The 23,087-nt window shown below is 40.4% G+C and overlaps 1 protein-coding gene across 1 annotated transcript in view; it reads right to left on the reverse strand.

Moving 5' to 3' along the window:
• Positions 1–22,615, reverse strand: part of SP3 (Sp3 transcription factor) — a 55,525-nt gene extending 32,910 nt beyond the window's left edge. Inside the window, exons 1-4 of the mRNA XM_007965390.3 lie at positions 22,490–22,615; positions 21,730–21,878; positions 21,092–21,214; positions 11,641–13,000 (exon numbers count right to left, since the gene is read on the reverse strand). Coding sequence (XP_007963581.2) covers positions 11,641–13,000; positions 21,092–21,214; positions 21,730–21,878; positions 22,490–22,496 — 1,639 coding nt within the window. The 5' untranslated portion in view covers positions 22,497–22,615. The remainder of the gene's footprint in view (positions 1–11,640; positions 13,001–21,091; positions 21,215–21,729; positions 21,879–22,489) is intronic.
• Between the last annotated feature and the right edge of the window lie 472 nt (positions 22,616–23,087).

The following is a 23,087-nucleotide window of genomic DNA, read 5'->3' on the forward strand; positions in this document are numbered from 1 at the left end:
TTCCTGGCTTCACGTAGAGCAATTAAACTAGAATTGGGAGGAGGATGAACACAAGTTGTTGGCATTTCTAGAAAGTTCTCTGAGAGATTCTACAATGCAGTCGAAAGTTGGGGCCGGGCGCGATGGCTCATGCCTGTAAGCCTGTAATCCCAGCACTCTGGGAGGCCGAGGCAGGCGAATCACTTGAGGTCAGAAGTTCAAGACCAGCCTGGCCAGCATGGTGAAATCCCATCTCTATGAAAAATACAAAAATTAGCTAGGCGTGGTGGCGCACATCTGTAATCCCAGCTACTTGGGAGGCTGAGGCAGGAGAAACGCTTGAACTCAGGAGGCGGAAGTTACAGTCAGCTAGGATCATGCCACTGCACTCCAGCCTGGGCGACTGGAAAAGAAACTATGACCTGAATGATTTCATCGAGTCATATCTGTATATACTAATGACACCCTAAATTCTACCTCCAGGCCAACCTGACCACTAGATTCTGATATTCTGCTGTTTACTGGAACCATCCACTTGTAGATCTAATAGTCATTTCAAATTTAACAAAGCCATAACAGACTTAATTCCCACTTTACTCCACCCTTCCCCAGATTTTCCCCATTACTAGCCTAGCCAAACTATCATCTTTTGATTGTACAGTCAACCCTCCACAGGTTCTGTATCTGTGGATCCAACTAACTGCAAATCAAAAGTTTTTTTAAAAACACAAAAATAATAAAAATACAAAATTTAAAATACAGTACAACTATTTTTATAGCATTTACATTATATTAGGTATTGTAAGTAACCTAGAGATGATTTAAAGCTTGTGGGAGGATGTGTGTAGGTTATATGCAAATACTACAAGAGACTAGAGCATCTGGGGATTTTGATATTCTAGGGGGTGTAGGAAGTATCCTAGAACCAATCCCCATTGGATACTGAGGGATGACTCTGTTGCTCCATCAGCCTTATGCTTACTCTGAGGCAGGGACCTGCTAGAGTGATCTTTTAAATACATAAATTATATCAGTTCCCTGCTTAAAACCTACCAATGTTTTCCTATGAGACATGAAATAAATCCAATTTCCCTACCATGGCATATATTATCTGGCCCCTGACTGATTCCAATCTTATTTTCTAACACTCCTCATTCACGAAATTCCAGCCACCTTGCTCATTCCCTCTTCCTGGAATACTCTTTCCTCCAAATGTCAGTGACAGGCTCCTTTATCAATGTTCAGATCTGTAGCTCAATTTCATTTTCTCATAAGGCGGGATTTCCTAACCATCATATTTAAAATAACCACCAAACTCCACGGTTATTCCATAACTCTGCTTTATTTTCTTTTTTAATTTAATTTTTGTTATGAGATGGGGGTCTCACTATGTTGCCCAGGCTGGTCTCGAACTCCTGAGCTTAAGTGAACCTCCCACTATGGTCTCCCAATGTGCTGGAATTAAAGGCGTGAACCACCGCTCCCAGCGCCGCTTTATTTTCTTCACAACACTAATTATGTAAAATTATTGTACTTGCTTACTTGTCTTCATCCACTAGAACACAAGATTCATGAGAGTAGGGACTTAGTCTTTTTCACTGCTGCAAAGAATACTACCTAGAATATTGTAGTATAAAACCATTTGTCACTTAATGACTGGGATACATTCTGAGAAATACATCATTAGGCGATTTCATTACTGTGCAAACAATAGCAGTCTTTCTTACACAAACCTAGATGGTATAGTCTACTACACATCTAGGCTATAGGTATAATCTGTTGTTCACAGGCTAAGAACCTGTATAACAAGTTACTATACTGAGTACTACAGGCAACTATAAACATGATGGTACGTTATCTGTGTATCCAAACATAACAGAAAAGGAACCGTAAAAATAAAAGTCTTACATCTTATGGGACCACCATCGTGTATGTGGTTTGTTGTTGACTGAAACATCATTATGCAGCATGTGACTGTACCCTCAAACATTTGTTGACTGAATCAATGACTGACTAACCTAGGTTGCTGAGAGAATGATGGTCCTATGTACACATGGCTCCACTGTACACTACTTGTGAGGTGAAAGAGGTAAATAACATCTTAATACTATGAAAATAGCTTTGACTTCACTCTCCCATTAAAGGATCACAGGGACACCTCCCCCAGGGGTCTCAGACCACACATTGAATCAGAGAATTAATGAGATTTATGAAAACAATGTCACACGTTAAGTACCCTCATAAAATAAAGCCGAAGGCCTGGCATGGTGGCTCACACCTATAATCCCAACACTTCGGAAGGCCAAGGCAGGCAGACCGCTTGAGCTCAGAAATTCAAGGCCACCCTGGGCAGCATGGCAAAACCCCATCTCTAGAAAAAATACAAAAGATTAGCCGGGTGTGGTGGCACACACCTGTAGTCCCAGCTAACTCAGGAGGAATGCTCGAACTTGGGAGCTGGAGATTGCAGTGAGCCAAAACTGCACCACTGCACTCCAACCTGGGTGACAGAGCTAGACCTTGTCTCAAAAAACATGAAGTTGAATACAAAAATTGTACCCAAGAACCACTAAAATGATGAGGTAGTTTAGAGAACAAGCTGTAAAAAAGTTCTCCTCTTGGATTAAAATACGGCATTACTGAAAAATATATCAACACTCTAATGAAGAGCACACATCAGGTGATTTCCATTCTTTTATGTTCATCCAGAATCCTTATTTGCATTATTGTTGCTGACTAAACTATGGGGTAAATTTGGTTAATTATAAACTAAATACACTATTCCAGAAAACAAATTAAAGAGAAAAGTATTTAAAAAAAAAAAAATCACCAATGGTGGGGCAGTAGTTCACGCCTGTAATCCCAGCATTTTGGGAGGCCAAGGCAGCTGGATCACTTGAAACTAGGAGTTTGAGACCAGCCTGGCCAACATGGTGAAACCCTATCTCCACAAAAAACAAACACCGAGCAGCCATTCGTTCAAGATGCATTTAGCCGGGCGCGGTGGCTCAAGCCTGTAATCCCAGCACTTTGGGAGGCCGAGACGGGCGGATCACGAGGTCAGGAGATCGAGACCATCCTGGCTAACACAGTGAAACCCCGTCTCTAATAAAAATACAAAAAAATTAGCCAGGCATGGTGGTGGGCGCCTGTAGTCCCAGCTACTCCAGAGGCTGAGGCAGGAGAATGGTGTAAACCCGGGAGGCAGAGCTTGCAGTGAGCTGAGATCCGGCCACTGCACTCCAGCCCGGGCTACAGAGCAAGACTCCGTCTCAAAAAAAAAAAAAAAGATGCATTTAAATAAGTTGAATTATTTGAGCTCTCTAAAATTATATGGTTTAAATCACACAGCTATATCAGAACAAGTAAATGGTTATAGTATTTACGAATATTAAATTACATACACTTCAGGTTGATGGAAAGTATCCTCAAGGATGGGTCTCATGGAACTATGAACACTATTTTTCCATAGAATACTAAGAAACCAAAGTGTGACCGAAACCATATATTTAAAATTACTTTAAAGGTCACACAATGCATTTTAGATTTTCTAGTCTAAGAAAGTATAATTTAAAATTCCCAATTTCTTCCACATACTGTTCCCACTACATCAGAAGATGTGTAAATCAATACAAACTAAATTCAAAAACTACACCTCAAAGTTTCTAAATTATTATACTAAAAAAGAGTCTAGTAAGAATTTATGTATACCTCAACCCAACATGACTAAACTTGAAGGCAAAAAAATGATGACATTATTTGTAGTGTGGGACAAAAGATAAATATTCCGGACATATAAAGACGTTTTACAACATCTTTATGTATACAGTATACAAGAAGTATGCTATACTAGTGGGGGAAAATAAGCAAAAAACATAAAAGGCAATTTAACAAAAAAACACAAATAGCCAATAAACATGCAAAAATGTTCAGCTTCCCTAATAAAAACTCCACTGTACACTACTTGTGAGGTGAAAGAGGTAAATAACATCTTAATATTATGAAAATAGCTTTGACTTCATTCTCCCATTAAAGGATCACAGGGACACCTCCCCCAGGGGTCTCAGACCACACATTGAGAACCACTCCATTAGTATTTTGGGATAATATTATATGATGTCAGATTTGCTTTAAAATAACCCAGCAAAGGTCAGGCCTGTTGGCTCATGCCTTAATCCCAGCACTTTGGGAGGCTGAGGTGGACGGATCATTTGAGGTTGGGAGTTCCAAACTAGCCTGGCCAACGTGGTGAAATCCCATCTCTACTAAAAAACACAAAAATTAGCCAGGCATGGTGGCAGGCTCCTGTAATCCCAGCTACTCAAGAAGATGACGCAGAAGAATCACTTGAACCCAGGAGGTGGAGGCTACAATGCGCCAAAATTGCACCACTGCACTCCAGCCTGGGTGATACAGTAAGATATGGTCTCAAAAATAATAATACATTGATTAAATAACTCAGCAAAAATAAAACTTTAAATGGTAGAAATAAACGAAAGAATAGCAGAGTGATCATCATTGCTAAAGCTGGGAAAGGGGTACCGTGGAAGGTTCATTACGTATTGTTTTTGTGTACTTTTGAAATTTTCTACATTTTTAAGTTACCAATATTATCAATTTTTTTTTTTTTAAAGAGATGGGGGTCTATCTTGCCCAAGCTGGTCTTAAACTCCTGGCCTCAAGCAATTCTCCCACTTCAGCCTCCTGAGTAGCTGAAACTAAAGGCATATACCACCACACCAGGATTCAAATTACCAATTTTTAAAATCCATTTCTGTAATTACTGTTATTTCCTCATTTTCAACTCATTTCCTCAGGATCCATTTTTCCTACTTAATCCTATAGTAGTCAGTTCAATAAAGGTCTTTGAATAATAGTATTTTAAATATCTTCACTAAACTCTAAATCTTGAATAGTTTAATTGCTCACTGCATTCTGGGCTGCTGGTTATTTTCTCTCAGCACTCTGAATACTACTCTATGATCTTCTGACATCTGTGTGTCGAAAAAGAAAGATACACCTTTTTTTTTTTTTTTTTTTTTTTTTTTTGAGACGGGGCCTCACTCTGTCACCAGTGTGGAGTGCAGTGGCACAATCACAGCTCACTGCAGCCTTGATCTGCCAGGCTCAAGCAATCCTCCCAACTTAGCCTCCCCAGTAACTACAACTACAGGTGCATACCACCACACCTGGCTTTATTTTTTTGGGGATTACAGGCATGAGCCACCATGCTTGGCTGGGCTATCAATCATTCCTTGAAAGTAATCTGTCTTCTCTCTGTTAACATTTAAGATGTTAATGTAACATCTCTGTAATGTCTGTGATTTCAGTTTAAGTCAGAGATGAACTTATTTCTACTTATCTACATACTTGAAATAAAACTTGATCTGTAGACTGTATTTCTTCAACACAAGAAAATTCTTAGCCATTATTTCATCAAACGTTGCTTCTCTTGCCATTAACTTTATTCTTTTTCTCTGAAATTTCTACACTGGTGGCTCTCAATCTATCCTCCATGTCTTAATTGCTCATTCATTATCCGTGTGGTATTCTGGGTAAATTCCTCAGTATATTACTATTTGCTCAATCCATTCTAAAGGTTGTCTTTTTTCTCCCCGAAAAACTTTTATATTTCATCTAAGAGAAAGCACTACCAGTTTAAAAAAAAAAAAGAGACAGAAAGAGAAACACTGACATGTCTTGAATTGCAAGATGCACCCCAATTTCAGAAATGTGTCTTAGAATCAATGAAATGTGTTTCTCATATCCAGGATTTGATTGTTTTTTCATATCTACTGTTTTTGTTTCACTTCTTTTCTATAGATGCTATTGCTTCTTTTATCTCACTGACAATTACAAGCATACTGATTTTTAAAGTCTTTAACAGAATGGTTTATTTTCTTTAATCTGACATGAATTCATCTCCTAATTGTTGATTTTATCAGCTATCTTTCATAGATTTTGCCTTCATGTATTTTAGAACTTAGGTTTTCAGGATCATCTTGAATATAATTTTTTTCTATCTTTCTCAGTATTACAATTATGGGTCTGCCATTTTTGCAAGCCCCAGAACTCATATATGTAAGTCTTCCAAGTAGTAATACTGGCTATATCACAAATCCAAACACTCAGCTAACAGTTCAATGATTCAAACTGGTTCATATGTGGTGGTCGTAAGACTGTGCTGATGTCCTCCTATTTCCCTGCATCATCGTCTCATCTCTGTAAATCTTCATTTAAGTCATACCTCAGGATAACAAACAGCAACAACTTTCTGTAGCTCCCCTTTAACAAAAAAGAGTCCTACTCCAGGCTCTTGTTTTCAGCAATGAATCTAACTCTGGGCTTTTCTGCATGTGGGGACGGGGGAGGGATAGCATTAGGAGATATACCTAATGTAAATGACGAGTTACAGGGTGCAGCACACCCTGGCACATGTATACATATGTAACAAACCTGCACGTTGTGCACATGTACCCTAGAACTTAAAGTATAACAAAAAAAACAAAAACTTAAATATTAAGTTAAAAATTCCTACCTTTTGTAAGGTTTCTATTTTCTCTAATACAAAAAGACAGCTACCAGTTAACCTGCAACTGTCCAGTTTTTCATGAATAATGGGGAATTCTAAACATTAAGTTGTTTGCTTTTAAGAAGAAATGACTTCTATAAACTCTTCTTCCAACTTCAAACACCTGACTCCATTTTAAATGTGCCCAGTCTTGAAAGATAAACTGTATTTTAGATAAAACAAAATCTGGTAGAGGGCTAAAATTTGAGACTGAATTAAGTCTTAGCTTAAATTGGGGGAAAATTTTGACATTGGAAAGATACATAAATTCATAATTTGCCTCCTCTTACCCAGTTTCAAATATACAGCAATGATAAAGTAAAATGAGACAACAACAAAGTTTCCTAAAGCAGCATGCTTTTCTCAGTGAGCCACAAATGGACAGATATATGTAAGATGAGCAGGGTTTCAGCCAGGCGCCTGATGTTTCCAGGAAGATGGAGATTTGGTTTCGAAAGGATAAAGAGTAGTAAAAGTACCCCAAAAAAGAAGGGACCAAAGTCAGACTTACTGCTTAAAACAGGCTGGAGTAGAGGTCATTTTTATTAAAGGGGTCCTTTAAACTTAACAAAAACAAACAAAAAGGCAAATTCCAGAGCCCTGGTTTAAAAAAATAAATAAATAAATAAGTACTTTCTCCTTTATTTTGGGAAAGTGTTACATAAATGTCATGCTTATCAAAAGTACAGTACAGGCTAGGCACAGTAGCTCATGCCTATAATTCCAACGCTTTGGGAAGCCAAGGCAAGAGGACTCCTTGTGCCAAGCAGTTCAAGACCAACCTGGGCAACATAGCAAGATGCCATCTCTACAAAAAATTTAAAACTTAGCTGGGCATGGTGGTGCCAGCCTGCAGTTCTACACATTCAGAAGGCTCAGGCCAGAAGTTTGAGATCACAATGTGTTATAATCACAGCACTGCATTTCAGCCTAGAAGACAGAGACCCCGTCTCTTTTTAAAAAAAAAGGGGGGGGGGGACCAAGGATGTCAAAGTTTTCAGCATTTTCATCTGGGCATACTACACGTAACACTGAAACAAACGTTTTGCTCTGATTTTCTGGTGAGAAAAAGCATCTTAATGTATCTCCCTTCTTGCCAATTAGAAAGTATACCAAGAGAAAGTTTATATCCTCAAAATGAAAACTTCCTGGTTTTTATTACTAAATATGCTATGTCTTATCCAGCATTTTTATTCTCACTTGCTTTAACTTTTACTTTCTCAAATAATATCACCATTCCTTTAAAATCAGGACAAAATTCAAATTTAATGGCTTTCTGGAGTATTTATTTTACCCTTCTTGAGCACCATTCAATAAACTAAAATTCCATTTTGTATTAAATACATACAGTGTTTCTATCCTGGTAACATTTGAAAAGAAATTACTTGACTGAAGAACTTAGTGCTTCATAACAACATCATTTCATGACCAATATAAATCCACAAAAATCAAACTTTCTAGAGATTTTTTTTCTAACACCTATAGAACTCTGTAACATTAATTTTGTAAACACATTAAAAACTGGTTTCTAAAAACTATCTTTCATGTCTTTAGTAATCTGTCACCTAACTCTCAAACCTTTTAGTCTCAGAACTCCTTTCCAAACTTACATATTACTGACGTTCACAAAACTTTTGTTCATGTAGTATATGTGTAAATTGATATTTACTGAATCATAAACAGAAATTTAATTCATTTAAAAATAAATCCATTACATTAACATAAATTAACACTTTATGAAAAACATTTTTCAAAACAACAAAAAAAGTTTAATGAGAAAACCATGTTTTACATTTTCACAAATCTCTATAATGTCTAGAGTGAATAAAAGAAGACATTTAAAGTCTCAGATCTGCTCCTGCATTCAATCTCTTGCAATACATGGTTCGGGCTGAAGCTTATGAAGAGTATCTACTCTCACAGATACGTACCTGGAAAGGGCAAGAATAACTTAGTACCCTTTCAGCCAATTGTGAGTTTTGTTTGAACACTACACCAAATTTAAAGGTGGCAGTTTCTTAAAGTTCAGTACAAACGTGGAACCTGACACTACTGTAAACTTTCTATACTGTTATTGGTCTATCTTGCACTTTGAATGGATCTTTTACCCATGCACAATTTTGTAATACAATGAGTTGGTCATTTGAAATCTGCTGGTTCACTGAAGTATCACACAGATCTTCCAAGTGTTAGCACATTTCATTAAAATACAATATCAAAAAAGCTGTTAGTATCACTACCCATCTCATCAGAAAAATATTTAGTATTAAGGTATCAAGCTCATAATAGATTTGAGTTTCTCAAAATTCTAGTTTTCACTGGAAAATGCAAATTTTGTCATCAGCAGCAAGCGGTTTCCAATTTTTTTCCTTCACATGACAGGCTCATTTCATTTTTTTTTTTTTTGAGGAAATATCTGTCACTTAACTACATTAATCTCAAAACCAGTTTATCAGTCGTTCTTCCAAGTAAAAACAATATTTGATGAAAACAGCATCTAGTTCAGCTTGCAACTCACAGAACTACATAACTGAGGGAAAAAAGTGGTTTTTTAAACAATTCTTATTTTGATATGCAGCAAAAATGCTTTCTTAAAGTGTATTTCCCATTTCATCACAAAGAATACTACAAAGACATGTAGTAGTAACTACAAACCAAAACCATAAAGAGATACCACTTCATACCCATTAGGATGGCTGTAATCAGAAAGATGTGCAATAAAAGGTTGGTGGTGCTAGAGAGAAACTGGGACCCTCAACATACTGCCAATGAGAATGTAAAACGGTATGGTCTCTTTGGAAAACCAGTTAAACCCAACTGCCACACAACCCAGCAATCCAGTCCCAAGTACATACCCAAAAAAAAATTTCCACACAAAATGCTACCTACACAAATGTTCACAGCAGCACTATTCATAAAAGCCAAAAAGTGGAAACAACCTAAGTGTCTATCGGTAGATAAATAAAATGTGGTATATGTATACAATGGAATAGTATTCAGCCATATAAAGAAATGAGGTTCTGACACATACTATGACACAGATGAACCTTGAAAACATCATGCTAAATGAAAGAAACCACAACACCAAAGGTCACATATTGTACAATTACACTGATATGAAATAACTGGCGAATCCGAAGGGACAGAAAGTAGAGTAGCGGTTGTCAGGGTCTGAGGGTAAGAGAATGAAGAGTGACTGCTAAAGAGTATGGGTTTCCTTTTGGGGTAATAAAAATGCTCTAAAACTAGATAGTGATGATGGTTGTACAACTCTATGACCATAGTTAAAACCAGCGAATTGTATAAAGAGTGAGTTTTATGGTATGTGAATTATATCCCAATAAAGCTATTATTTTTTAAAAGACATGCAGCCCTCAAGGGTCAAGATTTAGTAAATATCTTTTCTTACTGTTCATCAAGGTCATTCTTGAGTGAAGCTGGGATTTTTCTTTAACTGCAAGTGCATGGTCATGAAGAATACAGCAACAACTATTACAGTCTGCTGTCACTGCCTTGATTTACGCTAAGACACAAGCAGTCTTATTCACCACCACTGAAAGTGTCAACACACAGAAAAAGGCAAGTAATTTCTTAGTGTAGCTTGATAAGAAGGACCTCTCAGACGGTCTCAGGGATATCCAATGGTCCACAGATCACATTTTAAGAACTACTGCTCTAGGCCAAGAGCAGAGTGGTGGCTCACACCTGTAATCCCAGCACTTTGGGAGGCCGAGGCCGAGGCGGGGGATCACTTGAGGTCAGGAATTTGCGACCAGCCTGGCCAACAAGGTGAAATCCCATCTCTATTAGAAATACAAAAATTAGCTGGACGTGGTGGCATGCACCTGCAATCCCAGCTACTCAGGAGCTAATCCCAGCTACTCGGGAGGTTGAGGCACAAGAATTGCTTGAACCCAGAAGGCAGAGGTTGCAGTGAGCTGAGATCGCGCCACTGCACTCCAGTCTGTGTGACAGAGCAAGACTCCATCTCAAAAAGAGAAAAAACAAAAAAACCACTGCTCTAAACCAGCTTCAGAAATCCTAATCCCAACCCCTAAAAAAAATCATCACAGCTTCAGAAGGCTCAAATGCAATTAAAGGATTTCCAAATACAGATCTGAGGTTCTAAGGCCATTCCAATTTTCTAAGCATGTATCACAAATTTATCAAAAGAAAAAAGATAATCTTTAAATGGTGATGGGAGTTATGTGAATCAGTTCAGTTAAAGTGTCCCACTTTCAAGAGTTTAGAATCACTGACCTGGTGAAAGAATGTTAATAGTACAATCTCCACAGAAATCCAAATACAAAAGAGAATTAAAGTAATAAAGTTCAGGACTTACTGCACAACAAAACATTCAATCAAATGTTATCTAGACAGACAACATTCATAGGGTAAAAATTACACTATCTCTTTTTAAACTTTATTATTTCTTATACAACATTCAAAGAGTAGACTTCTGAAATGTCTACTAATACTATTGACAACTATTTCTAGCACAGTTAAGATTAATGTAATGCCCACTATCACAGAATCAAAGAATTTTTGGTCTGGAAGGTCACCTAGACAGTTACCTAATCCAACACCTCCATTTTAGACAACGAGGAAACCGAGTTTGCAAAAGAAAAATAACCTGGCCAAAATCACACACCTAGCAAGTGGCTGAGGCATATTTACTCCCTGTACCATGTCTTCACTGTACCAACCTGACTCCTCAACCAAATATAATGCATCAAATTTTTAATTCACATTACACTAAGGTCAACCAAGACAGCCTACCTGCCAAATAAAAATTTTATAATGCCTGAATCAATCAATCAAATGTCAAAACAAATAAAAAATTAAGAAAAAACTATAAATGTAATTGGCATACTAGAAAAATGAATCCCTAACTTCAAAAACTACAAACTTTCAAAGAACAATAATTTGGAAGCTACTTTGATGTCTACTTTCATACAAATATATTTTCACACAAACATTGATCATTACTTCTAATGTAAGCCTGACGCTGATAAATACCTGAAGCAAAAAATTTCCCTCTGTGTATTTTCACTGACCTTATTTATGGCATGACATAATTTAAGACTCACCTGCAGGACTGTCAGCATTCTCTCCTGGATGTAGCTGTATACCAGTAGAATCTATAGAGTTTACTGTAACTGTTTGTAGATTTGGCAACTGACCAGTGCTTAGACTAACTGGAGTTGAAGTGAAGGCTCCACCTGCCGCAACTTGACCAAGTGTGAGTGTTTGAACAGGCGTCAAAGTTATTTGTTGGGCAGCAGTATTCTGTATTTGCAAATTCTGCAAGTTCTGGACCCCTTGTACTTGAAACGTTTGCCAAGTTACCTGTCCAGAAGGGGTCACTGTCTGTGCCTGAATTAAAAAGGTTCCAGGATTCAGCTGCAACTGAAGATTTTGCAAAGCCTGTTGTGATATATTTTGACCACTGGCTTGCACACCATGGATTGTCTGTGGTGTAATACCTTGCACAATTTGAGCTTGACTGGTTGGCTGCTGAGACTCTTGAAGTTGTAGATGCTGTACAACAGGCTGTGCTGTAGAAACCTGAATATTCTGTGCCTGTGTCTCTTCAGAAACAGGCGACTGGATATAATTTCCCTGAAGATCTGAAGAATGAACTTGCCCACTAGATGTAGTCAAGCTATTTGTGTTTTGTTGTAATATACCTGTACTATCTATCGTAACAGGCAACTGTGATGAAGAGGATGTTGGCACAAATAAATCTGTATCAGTATTAGTTTCATTAATATCAGGAGAAACCCGCTCACCAGTCCTTTCTGAATTGTCTGAACTATCCATAGCTTGTCCTGTGTTTATCAAATGTCCATCGGCATTAATGCCTGCAGTCATTGTCTGAGAACTGCCCGAGAGTCCCAAAGAATCTAGATCGACACTATTGATTGGTACAAATGTAATATTTCCTGGCAGACCAAGAGGCACATTAGCAACTACTTGGGTTTGACCAGGAAAAGATGAACCACCAATTGCAACTCCCTGAACCTGGACTTGACCAGTCTGTGGTATGAGATTCTGGATGTTAGCAGGAGGTGTTCCAGAGGCAAGTAAGGTTTGATTAGAGCCAGGAATGATCTGAATTTGACTGCTTTCTTGATTTATACCCCCATTATCTGAAGAGCCTGTGAAACCAATTTGAACCTGCTGACCATCCGTTGACTGGATCTGTGGTATCACTTGATATTGAACATTGGACACTGTACCATTTGATGAATCTGATCCTGGTGCAACGGAAAATATTTGTTGATTCTGCAAATTCTGAAGGGGAAGAACATACTGCCCACTTGAAGTAGCAGCACTTGGAATCTGTACTAGATTACCAGCTTCATCTTTTATAGTTGTAGGTGTGGCTGACAAAACCTCCCATCGGTTTGGTGCTCCTCCTAACTGTGCAGAAGCCAAATCACCTGTCTGGATGAAGAAAACAAAAACGTGATGTATTTGTGGTATATTTAAACCAACCCTCAAAAAATTCTAAAAACTGGTATAAATCCTACTACCTGAAAATTCAACTTATCTTAAAACACAATAGGGTTCAAATACAGTAGCAGTACTATATGAACTACAATTATCACTTCTAGTTTTGTTATTGCAAAGACAATTCATCCTATTTGAGTGGGAAAGAAAAAATTCTCAGAATGTTCATCACAACCACAGACCAATCTTCTAATCCTGCATCTATGATCTCTAACACTACATAGTTAAAACACAAAACACAACAGTGGAGATAGCTATGACTAAATTAGGTGCATTATATTTGTGTATAAAAAGGAAACATTAGCAAAGTGTGTTAAGTCATACGAGTTAGAAAAGATTTATTATTGCTATAAACCTAAAACCAAACAATGAAATCTACTCTTTTGTGGCATCTATTAACACACTCTGAAGTAAACTCATTGCTAGAGCTATTCCATTAAGCTATCAAACTCTTTACTTTTTCCATGAACTATTGAAAAATAAAGATGTTAAAAAAACTTAATGAGAAAAAGTCATTGCCCTGTGACTACATGACAACATAGCCCCATTTCAAAGGTTTTTCTAGAATCAGAAGCTGGAGCATACACACTGTGACTTTACCTACTACTGTAAGTTTTCAGTAGAATGCCTGGCATGTATCTTTTGTATTCTGGTATATGCCTGGCATTCTTCTGCAAACTTAGAATAGTAGGTAAAGCCACAGTCTGTATGCTTCTGGACCTACTAGCAGCTCAGTTACCATCCCCATAGTTTATGGATTAGGCAAGATTGGAAAAAATCCAATGTAGAAAAACAGAAAGAAATAATACATGTCAATGTCCAAGAGTAGATTTTCTTAAGGGAATAATAGCAATAATGTCTAACATTTAAGGTTTTCTTTTATATGCCAAGTACTATGAGAAGGGTTTACAGAATTATGTAATTTACTCCTTAAAATAATCCTATGAGATAGGTATTATCCCTATTTCACAGCTGAGAAAATTGAGGGACAAAAATCACATGGCTATCAAATAGGCAAGACAGGATTTAAAACTAGGCTAAGTTTAACTCCAAAACCCAGGCCCTTAAACACCGGATCATGTTTGTGTCATTCCTACCGCCAAGACCAATGGCAAAGATAGGGAATAAGACCTATGTAATTTATCATCAAAATAAAGTCATCCTTCTCTTACTTCCTTCTAGATCTACCTGTGAGTTCAGTAACTCCACATATCATTAGACAATGGGAACATAAGCATATCTAGCCCAGCACTGTCAACCTAAGATCCATGATTGGGCTTCAAGGAAGCCCTTTAAAACAGCATGCCAACTTTCTGACAAAGTACTAATACAATTTGAGGGAGAGAAAGATAATCTAGGGTTTCATTATATTCTCAGTGAGAATCTATGACCAAAAAATCAGTTAAGACATACACAGTTATCTCAACATAAACCATTCCATAAAACTTAATGCAAATAAGATTAAAAAAAATTGTTTAAGTTTCTTAAACTCGCTACCTAATTTTCATGAAGACATAGTTGAGAAGTATATACAGTTAGTTATTTCAGTGGATGAACCACAGTTAAATGACTAAATTCAAATATTTGAAAGTAATTTACCAAGATGAAATACACGTGAGTAAACCCATGACATACAATCCCAATCTTCAAATGGTTCACAGTCAATCCAAGCAGACATACACACATCCATGCTAATACAATGTGAAAAGTAGCACAGACTAGTCATATGATCAAAACACTCTGTGGAAGACACAAGATTGAAAAAAGATTTCATATAGATATATTTTAAAGTAGTATTAGAATATAAGGTTTCCCTGTAGTGAGTTAAACAAAGAGGCACTAATAAAGGCACAGAAACAATAGAATCACAGACAAAAAGAAACCCTAAAAAATAATATGAAGTTTGAAATTGAAGAAAAGATCCCAAAAAGGCTCATATTCATACAGGAAAACAATGGGGAACAGGACTAGACATTTTTATCAAGGCTTGCAAATGGCTTCACAGATCCCACTAAATTGTTTGGACTTTATCCTGTAGATAGCGAGTGAAAGCTATAAAAGGTTTATAAGCAAGTGAGTGGTGCAATCACATCTGTGTTTTATAAAGATAAACTAAGACTCAGTGAAGGAGACTGAAAAGAAAGGGAGGAGAGACTAAAGGCTGAGAAATTGTGGAACCCAATACACAATTTGGCCTGAACTAAAATAGTGATCTGTCTTAAATACACTCAAATTGTACTTACTAAACAATTTTAAAACGAAGCATCAGACATTAAAGTCACATGTCACTCTGCAACTTCAATCTGGTATAGAAATTACAATGTTAAGTCACCTTTCCTAACATTACAGTGACGAATGTTTCATTTCAGTCTCTTGGCATTTTGAGTCAACTACAAATATTTAAACCTATATACTAAAATCTAAAGGGTGTCTAAAATCCAATCTTTATCTTCTTAAGGTTACTGCTCACCTGGAGGATCCACTGAAATTTTTTCTGATCAGCATAAAATTTACAAGTATTGAGCTTTTATCAAAGAATATAGTAACTCAGACATAAATTAGTTTTACAATACTGGCATTATGTCCCCTTTACTTTCTTTTTAAAAAAAAGTCAAATTTATAGCATGTAAAGTTTTTTTTTTTAACAAAATAGTAATAAAAACAGATATTCAACCATCATTGAACAGCTTTCTAGTCAAGAAATTCCTTGAAAATAAATACAGCTACTCAAATGACAAATCTGAGTAAATACTGCCCAAGTCATCCCCTCTCCAGAAGCTAGATAAAAATAAACTGTAGTGCCATTTTTCCCAGCAAGTCAGGCCATTAATTGAAGGAAAATCTCTAAACCTAGAGCAAAGTGATGTATTCTGAATTTCTCTGAATAAGCCTGAAATGAAAAGCATATATTAAAATACCTGTGAAGCACAACGATGGGGGGGAAAAAAAAAAAGCAACAGGTAATTTAAGGAAAATAAGCAAGAAAAGGGACTTTTTCAATATAATAAATTTGCAGTTATAAAAAATTTGCTAACTACCCTATTTTCTAAATGTAATGGAAAAAACACACTCAATCAGAAAACTACTAGATTAATTATGCCAAAACTACACTCGGCAAATAATATATTACACTAGGAAAAAAAAGAGCTCAGAACTGAGTTCTAGTTCTGACTACACTGTGGAATTGTGTGAGAGCAACTCAATTTCCTCATGTGAACAACCAGAAAAACATTACTTTGCGGGGTCATAAGAACCAGAAGAAAAATATTAAGTTTTATAAACTATTGAGCACTGTGCAATCCCAAGATCACTGTGATTGCTAAGATTATGAGAATAGATTTGAAAAACATCCACTAAAATGCCCAGCACAATTCCCGGCACTCAGTAAGACCTATATATATTTACTGAATAGTTATTTTACTTTAAAATCATTGCAAACACAATGACAGAACAGATCAAAACAAATTTTGAGGTATTAAGAGCCTTCTATGAAAAAGTCTAAACCAATACTATTTCCACAATTCCACAATGAATCAGCTCCAAATATTTCAAAACTACAAAGCCTTGTAAAGCACAATCATGTGTAAATTTCATCACCAATATACCACTAAAAGAGATGAAGTACACTAAATACCAAATGGGAGAAGAATAAATTAGAAAATCATCTGAGACAAAAAAAAAAAAAGTATGAAAAATGTTTGATATTAGACTACTGGAAACACTACAAAAACAAAAGAAGAAAAGGAGATTTAAAAACATACAACCATGGCCGGGCCGGTGGCTCATGCCTGTAATCCCAGCACTGTGGGAGGCTGAGGTGGGCAGATCACTTGAGGTCAGGAGTTCGAGACCAGCCTGGCTGACATGGTAAAACCCCGCCTCTACTAAAAAGACAAAAAATAGCCGGGCATGGTGTACATCTGCAGTCCCAGCTACTCGGGGGCTGAGGCAGAAGAACGGCTTGGGCCTGGAAGGCGGAGGTCACAGTGAGCCGAGATTCCGCCACCACACTCCAGCCTGGGTAACAGGGCGAGACTCAGTCTCAAAAAAATAAAAGTAAAAAAAATTAAAACAGGCAACCTAGACGAGAATTAGTATTTGATTTAGAAGCAAGATAATTCTCTACATAACTTACGTCTACATAAGTTTGCAAACTAAATTAAAAATCCACCAGCGTTTCTCTCAGTACCTAATATTCTTACTGGACAACTAACAAACAAAACATGGGCAGGTGGATTCTTTGAGTCTAGGAGTTCAAGACCAGCCTAGGCAACATGGCGAAACCCCATCTCTACAAAAAATACAAAAATTAGCCACGTGTGGTGGCATGTGCCTGTAGTCTCAGCTACTAGGGAGGCTGAGGTGGGAGGATCAATTGAGCCCAGTGGTTGAGGTTGCAGTGAGCTGTAAAAGTGCACCTGTACTCCAGACTGGGAGACAAAGCGAGACTTTCTCAAAAAACAAACAAAACAACTAACATGAATGTTAGCATTAGTATGGTAAGAAATTGTAACTAAGACACTCTAAGTCTCTCTACATACAAATATACCTGTGGAAACGAAAAAAGAAAAAATTCACACCAACTATTGCATAGTATTTGGAAATGATCATTAACTTAGGTCCTATGAATGCCTTTATGAAAGCCAGAAACAGGAAAGGAAGGAGCATAATTGGAAACAAGAACAAGTGTGAAGCTGAGGTGGAAACAAACTAAGAACTAAGAGCAAATATTTAAGTTTCTTAAAATCTTCAAAGAGCACTAAAAGAACTGAAACAGACTTCAAATAGAATTACCCTACCCAATGAATTAGTTACAACGACAGCATAGGTCTTATTTAAATAATGGCAAAATAACATTTTTTGAAGTAAGCTATTACTTATTTTTTAGCTCAACAACATTTATGTGCCATATTAAGGAACACTAAATTTACAACCTAAACCAAAGATCAGGCAATCACTTTCATAAGTCACTTATTTTAGGCCACACGCGGTGGCTCACGCCTGTAATCCCAGCACTCTGGGAGGCTGAGGCGGGTGGATTGCTGAGGCGGGTGGATTACGAGGTCAAGAGATTGAGACCATCCTAGCTAACACGGTGAAACCCCGTCTCTATTAAAAAATACAAAAAAAAAAAAAAAAAATTAGCCGGGCATGGTGGCACACGCCTGTAGTCCCAGCTACTCAGGAGGCTGAGGCAGAATGGCGTGAACCCCGGGAGGCAGAGCTTGCAGTGAGCCAAGATCGCGCCACTGCACTCCAGCCTGGGGGACAGCGCGACACTCCGTCTCAAAATAAATAAATAAATAATAGTCACTTATTTTATTACACTAAAGTGCAAATGAGGTAAATTAAAAATCCACAAGTTCACATAAATGCAAACTGGTCAAAGTTAATACTTGCACAAAGGTCTACTTTTTTCTATTTCCTGGTTTACTACTAAAATTAGCCACACAACTTAAGCACAAAGGAGCGCTGCTATAAAACCATCTTTCAGAGTCCACATTGTAGAACATTACATGTGAGACTGCTTTGTGACTAGACTTCTTCAGCAATGTACTGTGGGTAACCAAACACCCTTGGCTAGGATCCTCTTTTATGACAAATTCCAAATTCAAAAGCCAAATATTAAAAGCCAACTTCAGCACAGCTGATTGGCTTTTCAAGGCCCTTTTAATCTCAAAATACCAAGCTAAACTGGCATAAAGTTGATCTGTACGTGTGTACTTCCACTTGTTTAAACACAATATATAAGCAATGTGGAATCCTAGACTGGATCCCAGAAGAGAAAATGGACATTAGTGGAAAAGCTGGTGAAATGCAAACAAAGTCTAGTCAGTAATATCATACCAATGTTCATTTAGTTTGGACAAATGTGTCATCATGATGCTAACATTAGGGGAAACTGGATGAAGGGTATGAGACGATTCTCAGTTCTGTATTTCCAACTTTTATATAAATTTAAAATTATTCCAAAATACAATTATTTAAAAACACAGCTATAACCTCTCATAATTCTGAATCATTTGAGTAATAAAAGATTATCTAAGCCCATGAACTCACGTAAATTTCCTTCCTTTTCTAAGATGTGCTGAAAAAATGTCAAGTTCATATTTGCACTGGAAAAATGATTTTTCTATTTGCTAAGGCAAATATACACAAGCCAGTCTTACCAATTTACTCAAAGCGAAAAATCTTGGGCGCAGGTACCAAACATCATAAAGAAATACATGATTTACGATTTTTTTTTTTTAGGCAAACTATTTTCACTTTACTATGATTGGCAAATTATGATTTGAGATTTATCAGATTGATTCTAGTTCATGTTCATCTGGCAAAATACGTGTTGTCAGGAATGATTTGGTAATTCAGAGAAGCAGCTAAAGCAGCACAGAAACTTCCCTACAAGCATATGGCCACAGCTGGCTAAGGCTGGAGACAGTATTCTATCCTTGGGCCTCAGACTCACATATATATGTACATACACATTTTTCATCCATAGTTCCTTACTTCTCCCCTCCCCCATCTGTAAACTGATACCTAAACTTTACAAATTACAGCTACAAGAAAAGTTTTGTTCCATTTGAAATATAAAAAAGATCAGTAGAAGCAATCTGCTTTTCAATTTTACTTATGCAGTTTAAGATAGTCAATTTCTTTTGGCACTTTGGAACTAGAGGGATACAGTTCATAAAAAAGGTCTACCAACCCTCAGCGAAGCTGAAATGAGGTGAAATAAAGGCCTACCAATCCATAAATGTATTTAAAAATAACAATGCCTAATACAATTTTACATTTTTACATCTTAATCTGCTTATGAAAAAAGACATTAAAACTATTCACATCCCTTATAATGAAACACTAAAATTACAAATCTATTTACCAATAATAGCTTAACATTGGTTTAACTTAAAAAAAAAAATCTGGACGTACTAAGCATTTGCTGTAGACTATACCAAATACCAAACTTCTCTTTCTTCAGTGACTATTCAAAATATCACTCCACAAATTAATTCCTATGATCTACCCCCCCCCCCCCACACACACACACACACGAGAGGGTTTTCATTATTTTAACAGGTGAACAAATCTACACAATACAACAGTGATGATCCAAATGTAAAATTCACAATTAACAGTCTAAAAACTATTCCTACCCTATTTGTATTAACCCCTCACAGAACACAGGCGAGCTCCTCCCCTTGCCCCGGACACTGTGAAAACACTACAGAAAGAATCCCACCACATCTTACCTGACTAGCAGTCGTAATAAAACGAAAATATACTTTTGCCAATCATATTCAACTATAAGTACTGCAGTATTAGCATGCATGTAAATACAATTTCTTACATATATTTCTAACACTGATAGTCATACTCAATTTCAAAAGATAAAGTACTATCTAAGCAACCTGCTAATTTCAAAGGCTGCTAAATGTTTCACTTACGCCCCTTACAAAAAAAAGTCACTGCAAATTTAAGCAGTCTGCAAAAACTAAAATTCAACGATTCTGTGGTCACTAAAAAAGCAAAAAGTGTTCACTCCTGCATACAAAAGGATAATTCAAATAATAAACCCTCATTTTTTAAAACAGTAAGATCCTGTAACTTCCAACAGAAAATGCTCCAGGTTCAAAAATACTAAAAACTAAAGACACTGCTTCTAGTTGATACTATCTATGGCCGATAGGCTGTGCTTCAAAATTTTGTAGTGTTCAGCGAAGGAGTTTTCAGCACTGATATGAATTGCTCAAACATCCATTTTGGAGTCCTCTACCCCCGCCCTCTCAGACTTCATTTTGTGAAGAATTTTGCGCGAGGTGCCGCAGTGACAATTTCGAGAAAGCCTGGGCTGGCTTCAGACCCAAACAGGGATGCGAAAGAGCAGGAAAGGGCGCCCTGGAGCCCAGCGGCCCGTGCGGCTCGGGAGAAGCGCGGGCGCCGGGGAGGCCTTTTGGGCGGGCGCGCTACGGGCCCCGGATGGCGGGCGGCGGGCCTCAGCGGGGGCGGGCCGCGCGCGGGACTTACCGCTCCGGCGGCGGCGGGGGCCCCGGCTGCGGCGGCCGCCTCCTCCTCGTCGTCGCCCGGCGATGGCGGCCCTATCTTGCTGCAGGTAGCGGCCAGCAGAGCGAGCGGTGACGGCTGAGTGTCCTACCCCCAATGGGCGGGTTCAGAGAGGGAGACAGGGGGAGGGGGTGGCGGTTAGGGCCGGGCCGCCGCTCGCACAGGAAGTGCGACTCGGTCCCCGCCGACTGCGCCCGGGCGAGCGCCAGCCCGCACTCTCCTCCTCCTCCTGGTCCCGCCGCCGGCCCCCACCTGGCGTCCCCCGCTCCACGAACCCCGGCTCCCCGGTCTGCGGACAGGCGGGCGGCGGGCTAGCGCGCCAGGCCTCCACCTTCCGCCCGGAACCCACCCCCGAGAGGGCACGCTGGGGCCCACACTCACACGCGCACAAAAAGGCGGCAGGCGGGCGGGGCGGGGCGGCGCGGGCGGGGTCGGAGCGTTGGCGCCTCGGGCGGGCAGCTCCCGAGGCGGGGGGAGGGGAGGGGTGGGGAGAGGAGGGGAGAGGCGAGGAGGGAGGGGTGAGGCGAGGAGGGAGGGGAGAGGCGAGGGGAGGAGAAAGCGGCGCGAGGGGGGAGCCGGGCCGGGGCTCAGCCGCTCCTCACCTGGGCCGCCGCCGCCGCCGCCACCGCGCCGTTTCCGTGCTGTTGCTGCTGCTGCAGATACTCGCCGTGGCCGCCGCCGCCACCGCCGCCGCCGCCGCCGTCCACGTCCAAGGCAGCCATTTCCTCTTGTTTCACGGGCTTTTCGGGAGCTGCAGGCACAGCGCGGGGGGGTGGGGGTGGGGAGGAAGGCGGGTGGCGGAGAGGGAGGGGGCCCGCGGGCCGAGGCGAAATTACTCCCAAAGCCCGGACCCAGGCCCCTTCCCCTCCCCCACCCGCCCCCCGGCGGCGGCGGCGGCGGCGGCTCCCTCCTCCCCTCCTGCTGCTGCCCCCGCCCGCCGCTGCCTGTAACCCTCCTCCTCCTCCTCTTTCCCTCCTCCTCCTCCTCCCCGCGCTGCCCCTGCCCCCTCTCCTCTCCTCCCCTTTCCCTTCGCGCCGCTCGCTCTCACTCGCGCTCGCTCCTCTCGCACCGTCAGTCACTCACACACGCCCGCCCGCGCCCGCACACAGGGGGATGCGCTCCCGGCGGACCGGGCCGCCCGCCCTGGGGCCTGGCGGGGAGACGGCGTTGCTGGGGCTTCGGGGGTGGACGGTGGCTGGCGGGGAGGGGAGGGAGGCGCAGGGGAGTGCAGCTTTCTGCCTCTCACAGACACTCGGTCGCACACACGGGGCCAGGACCGGCGGCAGCGGCCCCGGGCTGGCTGTGGTCGGCGGCAGCGGCGGCGGCGGCAGCAGCAAGGGTTGCTCTCTCGGCTTTACGTACCGGTCATAGTGTGTTTAGGGCACCTCAGGCGGGGCTCCCCGCCGCCTTACACATGGTGAGGAGCGAAGGCGGCGGCGGCGGGAGAGGATGCGGGAAGCGGCGGCGGACACGGCCGGAGCGGTCCGGGGATTTTTTTTCCTATTTTGATTGACTGTGCGGGAAACACAAAAGGTGGAGCCTCCAACCCAAAAGGGGGGAAGAGGGTGACAGCCTGCCCGGAACTCCCGCCCCTCTTCTTGGCTCTCATTCGCCGCCGTGTTCTCCGTCGGATGTGCTCATTGGTCCAGGCGCCCGTCCGTCGCTGTGCCAGGCGGCGCGCTTCCTGTTTGCCCCCCGGGTGGAAGGGGCGAGACAATGAGCGGCCGTGGCAGCGTAGGTTTCCGAGAGCGGCTACGGCTCGCCGGTTACCCCGCTGTGTCCGCCTCTCTCGCCGGCTGCCGCTGCCAGGCCCGAGGCGCAGGCCTCCTCCACCTCGCAGGCGCTCGGAGCAGGCCTAGCCAAGCTGTAGGGGAGCTGAGCTGGGGAGGAAATTCGTCCCCGGTGACTCCGGCTCCACTGGAGGCTACCTCCATCCCGGCAGCAGCCTCGGCCGGATTTC

This window comes from Chlorocebus sabaeus, chromosome 10, assembly GCF_047675955.1.
Source record: "Chlorocebus sabaeus isolate Y175 chromosome 10, mChlSab1.0.hap1, whole genome shotgun sequence".
NCBI classification, from domain to species: domain Eukaryota; kingdom Metazoa; phylum Chordata; class Mammalia; order Primates; family Cercopithecidae; genus Chlorocebus; species Chlorocebus sabaeus.